This window comes from Nannobrachium achirus, assembly GCF_963921795.1.
Source record: "Nannobrachium achirus genome assembly, chromosome: 4".
NCBI lineage: Eukaryota > Metazoa > Chordata > Actinopteri > Myctophiformes > Myctophidae > Nannobrachium > Nannobrachium achirus.
Window position 1 is genome coordinate 42,300,697 of NC_137813.1, and position 5,494 is coordinate 42,306,190.

The 5,494-nt window shown below is 37.6% G+C and overlaps 1 protein-coding gene across 1 annotated transcript; it reads left to right on the plus strand.

Moving 5' to 3' along the window:
* Positions 1-627: 627 nt before the first annotated feature.
* On the plus strand, positions 628-3,473 carry psmg3 (proteasome (prosome, macropain) assembly chaperone 3). Its single transcript, XM_080725068.1, has 3 exons — positions 628-758; positions 1,948-2,177; positions 3,164-3,473. Exons 2-3 carry the CDS (start codon positions 1,959-1,961, stop codon positions 3,314-3,316), a joined length of 372 nt encoding a protein of 123 aa, XP_080581194.1. The 5' UTR covers positions 628-758; positions 1,948-1,958; the 3' UTR covers positions 3,317-3,473.
* The last annotated feature ends 2,021 nt before the right edge of the window (positions 3,474-5,494 follow it).

The following is a 5,494-nucleotide window of genomic DNA, read 5'->3' on the forward strand; positions in this document are numbered from 1 at the left end:
TACTGTAAGTTGCCGCTACGACACCTGTTTCCCCTCAGGGATCAATAAAGTTATATCTTATCTTTTATTTTATCTTTCCATTTGCAGGGCAAGAGTCGATGGCCTGAAGAGCATAATAAAATAACCCACATATTAGTGTGGAATTCTGGAATTAAACATGGCTACCTAATATTTTAGGTAAATAAAAACAAAATTGTGGACTCTCTAGGCCTACAGAAATACATTTTACTTATCCAAACTGTTAAATAACAAATCTCACATGAATGATTCAAAATATGCAAAATAAATCTAGGCCTACATACATAATACAAAACCTACAATAGAATTGATAACTTATTTTGAAAACCCAAAACATGTTCACAAATGGGCTGGCCTCTCAGAAATATATGTTTGTATTATTTGTATAATTGAAAAGTGATATTTTTGTTGCTGTACTGTGTTTGAGCTGAGGTACCTGTACCTTTGACACCAGGCCTTTCTTCTCTCAAGAACAGACGTTTCCCTTTTCTTTCTCGTGACGTATTTGTCCTCTCCTTCTTTAGCTTTGCTTGAATTCTCATGACGTCCTCACGCAAAGCGATCTCATTGGAGACGCTGCGCACGTGCACGGAAGAACGAGGGCCGTCTGCTTTTTCAGTCATTTCACATGGTAACAACCAACAAGTTAACAACAACAACAAACTCCAACGTGGGATGAGTTGTCTGTGTTAACGCAGCAGAGTCAGTCAGACTTTTCGGTTTTCAAACGAAGATACAGGGTGAGGATTTGTATCCGTTCTTATCAGAAATAGCTCTTGTGATTTGAGCGAACACATTCGTAGCAGTTGCTAGCATTAGCTGGAGCCTCGCAGTGCTGCAGCCTCGGTGTATGTATCCTACTTCCTGCAGCCGAGACACTGCGGCCACTTCTCTCTCTCTTTTCCGCTGCATTAAAACCAGTGGTGGAAAAAGTACTCACATTACTGCAATGTTGAAATAACCTGTTACAAAAAGACTGGAATTCTAAACTTCAGTAAATGTACAAAGGTATTGTTATCAAAAATACTTCAAGTACCAAGAGTAAAAGCAGAGTATAGTATCCTGTTTCAAGTTGTCAAATGTATAATACATCTTTTGAAAATACAATACAGCTCACTCACAGAGCTTGTAGATCTGCTATTTTCAATTGGCCGAAATGTATATGGCTGAAGTGGTTAATGTATGTTTTGTAATAATAATCAAAATCTACAAAGTAATTAACTCATGGTATTAAGTTTTCATTTAATTGTAGTGGAGTAAAAGCACAATATTTGCCTCCAAGTGTAGTGGAGTAGAAGTAAAAGTATTAAATAAATACTCCAGTAAAGTAAAAATACCTAAACATGTTACTAGTAAAGTACAGTACTCGAGTAAATGTACTTAGTTACTTTACACCACTTAAAAAGAAACCACCTTGTCCTTGTGGTCAGATCCTGCGAGTTTGTTTCATCGTTAACTTTTTTCAAATAATCGTACAATGGTGTCGCTCTCAGAAAATTGTAACACACCATGATGCATCGCAAACCCCTGAGCTTGTAGATCTGCCATTTTTGGCAAGCGACACCATCGTACGATGAGGCTTCAGATTTTCCTGAAGTGTCATGAATTACACATTGAGTCTTTCTGTATTCTGTATGTTTGCAGTGTTTGCCTGTAGAGTTAAACAGTATAATAAATAAAATCATAACTATATAGTGCAGTACAATTGAAAGCTGCAGAGATGCAATAGCGCCCAACAATCACTTTATTTATTATTCAGTGGAAATATAGGCCAGGATCATATGATTAAAAACCTAATTAAAGGCCACACACATAATGTATGAGTCCTTCAATTCCACTTTAATTATAATGGATACTGAAAGTGCAGAGGGGAAAAAGAGTCTGTGCTGTTAATTGTAATTCATTTGGTTTTCTCCTGTCACCCCACAGGATATTAAAACATGCCTACCGCCGAGCCCCTCATCAGATCAAAGCAGACGGAGCAAGAAATCAATGGCATCTCAACGCAAGTTGTTTGTACCGAATTTAGCAATTATATATTCATTGTTATCACACAGTATGGCAAGATTGGAACCCTGGTAGCCGTGACACCTGACTCCAGCACCAATGATACCATCTCTTCAATGTTCTCCACCAAAGTCCTGCTGGGAAAAGATGAGGTATGCTATAAATGAAGGTTTTCTAATAAATGGTGTCAACATGACAGCTTTGATCAGATGGCCGTAATTGCGAGGCTAGTAGTCCTCCCAGTGGTTTTACAGTATGGGGTTCTCATTTCATGCTGCAAATAGGCAAGAAGGGTTGCAGAGAGACTGCTGTGGTAGACAGCGGGTCTAATTAAATGTGCCCAGGGATGGATTTCAGTGGTCTGTCTGACTCTTTCCATATAAACGATCTATGTTCAGTGTAGGAACATCAATAAAGAAATGCATATTATCCTTGGTCTGTTCCATCTTGGTTAACAAGGCATATACTGTATTTCTTCCTTTTTGTCTTTTCAAGTAAAAAAAAGAAAACATTTTAACAACTTGCAGTGTTTCTTTTGTCGTTTGTTCACTCTACCTATTTGATTTTGGTTGACACCATTTTCTTCTTTGTGTGGTTATTATTCACACTGGGATGGTTCCATTTCTTTTGTTGTTTGTTCACTCTACCTATGTGATTTTGGTTGACACAATTCTTTCTTTGTGTGGTTATTATTCACACCGAGATGGTTCTGTTAAAATGTTTTGGTCCATAATATTCTTTCTCTCAATGGGGAATAAACATTGAGCTATGTATCTCTGGGGGGGTGGTCTTTATTATAAATAATCAGTATCCCTCTGGACCGGAGTAATGGTGAGGAGGAGTAGGTAGGAAAAGAATTGGGGCACAAAAGATGGAGAAATCATGACTGTTAACCACTATATACTGTTTTACTTGTCTGTCCAGGGTGCCAACTGGGCTCTATATTTAGTCCACTCCCTTTTCCCTCTGCAAAATCTCTTCTGCGAAAATAGCAGATCTACCAACTCACAACTTGTTGTGAGCTAGTAGATCTGCTATTTTCACTGAATGTTTGCCCCAGGGTGGTTCAAATCAAATAACTGCATTCCTTTGTGTGACATGAAAGTGTGTTAATGCTATCTCATGTTTGTTTTTGCAGGCTCTGACACATGTCTGTGCCAAAAACCTGGCAACGTCTGTGTCACAAGAAGCTGGCAACAAGCCTGTTTTGCTGGGACTGTCACTTAAGGACTCCTCCATTGACTCTATAAAACAAATGAAGGATGTTATCAAAAGTTGTCAAGTATGGTAGCATTAGTCAGTTGGAGAAACAAGGTAACCCAAACAAAGAACATAGAGCCTGGATTTGGTTGAATACAGCCCTTGTGCTGAACCTCTTATTTTTGTTCAGTTTTGTCCACCTTTTAAACATTTGTATTCGCTTGTTTTCTAAGTGTTCATTTATGTTATTGTCAACGTGGAATGTAACATTTGTAATAAAGTAGCCTAAAGGAATATCTGTCCTCGGGCCAAGTTACATTGAACTAAAGTTAATGTTTCTTGTGCACTGCTGAGTCTTGGTTTACTGTTAACCACCATGTTTATATAAGTGTTAATGCCACTTGGCTCTGCTAAAACCGAAAGATGTATGAGGACCCACTGTATTTCCGGTATTTGAAATAATTTCTTTATTATAGGATTTTTGTATTTTTAAAATGCACCATCTTTTATTTGATCAATCCAATTATGTGTTAGTAGGCTGACACCATTATAGTCCAGTCATTTTAGGCCAAAATTAGGCCAAACCTGGAACAAATTGCAATAGTAGCAAACTCAACTGATTTTGTATCCTCAATATGTCCTTAGTGAGGGAAAAAAAGTCCCAAGGAATCCCACCGGGGCAAAGTTTTGAAAACGACCTATCTACCTTCACTTACTATACACTACAATATAAAGGAAAACATGACTGAAAAAAAATCTGCTTTAAGTGGGATGTGAGGGGTCAAACTAGGGGTTTTTAATTATTCTGAATCCATTGCAAGCATTTGTTTTGCACGAAAAACATTCCTTGGGCCAGAAATGGCCACTCAAAACGTCAATTTTCATCAATTTTCAGTCTTTTGGGGTCCGTTTTTAGCCCAAGGAATGTTTTTCATGCAAAACAAATGCTTGCAATGGATTCAGAATAATTAAAAACACCTAGTTTGACCCCTCATATCCCACTTAAAGCAGATTTCTTTTCAGTCATTTTTTCCGTTATATTGTAGTGTATAGTAATTGAAGGTAGGTAGGTCGTTTTCAAAACTTTGCCCCGATGGGATTCCTTGGGACTTTTTTCCCTCACTAAGGACATAATGAGGATACAAAATCAGTTGAGTTTGCTACTATTGCAATTTGTCTGAGGTCTAACCCTAAAATGACTGGACTATTATCAGTAGAGCTACATCATAGGACCCTCTGGTCTGGTGACTGGTGATGCCAACCTCCTTGAGGTTCCCAAGGCCAAGTGCTGTACCTGTAGGGCTTTTGCTGCCCCAACCCTGTGGAATGCACTTCTCAATACTCTCTGAGAAACCTTCAAAACCATCCTCTACAATATGGCATTCCCCAGCACCCACTGTCTCACCATTCTAATGTTTTTTATTGGTTTTATTCCATAGTCTTAACCTTTTCTTAGTGTATTTCCTAATAAAGTTGCATTTCTTTTGTTTTCTCCTCCCCATGTAAAGCGTCTTTGAGTAATTAGAAAAGCGCTATATACATTTGAGATATTAACTATGTATTTAGGGTTTAATACATTTTTTTTTTACAATTTAATTTAACAAATCTATCAACATATTTCAATATTTCTTCCCATCATTTCAAACCATCTACTTAAAAATAAGTGTGAATTTGATATATTTTGCCTCAAGCTTGCCATTGGGCCTGTAAACCCTCTGAAAAATGGTGTAATATCCAGTCGGGTACTGATTCAAAGGAGAAGTCAAGACAATTACTTTCTAAAGGAATACCTTTACTCATAATGCACACTATTGTGTTTCCATTTCCTACCAACTCATACACTGGCCACAGAAGAGATGGTGTATGTACTTTGATTGATCGATGTTTTTATTGACAAAGCATGCATATACATGACCATATCATTGTACATTATCTGTAATTACAAAGGGTGACACTAACATAAGTGTAACATAAGCATTGTAGTCCTCTGAGTGCAAATGTGTTTGAGAGGGGGTGCGTAGCAGAGACATCCAGAAAATAAGTAAAATAGCAAAGAACATAGGTACTGAAGGAACCTGTTTACAACTCAACTAACTCCTGTAATTAGCCCTGTTCCTCAGGGTTCCCTTAAAATTAACACAGAAAGTAAAAGCCATATTGTGAATAAATTATATGAAAATACATACACATTCCCCAAGGAAAATAACAATAGAAAGGCTGGCCTGGAAACCAGACATTGCAAAAAAAAAAAAAACATGCCAGGCTACCC

What these genes read in the sequence shown, in the direction of transcription:
- psmg3 (XM_080725068.1), top strand. Translation starts at nt 1,959, where the DNA reads ATGCCTACCGCCGAGCCCCTCATCAGATCAAAGCAGACGGAGCAAGAA. An exon ending in TCCTGCTGGGAAAAGATGAG is followed by an intron (nt 2,178 to 3,163) that starts GTATGCTATAAA and finishes TTGTTTTTGCAG; the next exon opens with GCTCTGACACATGTCTGTGC.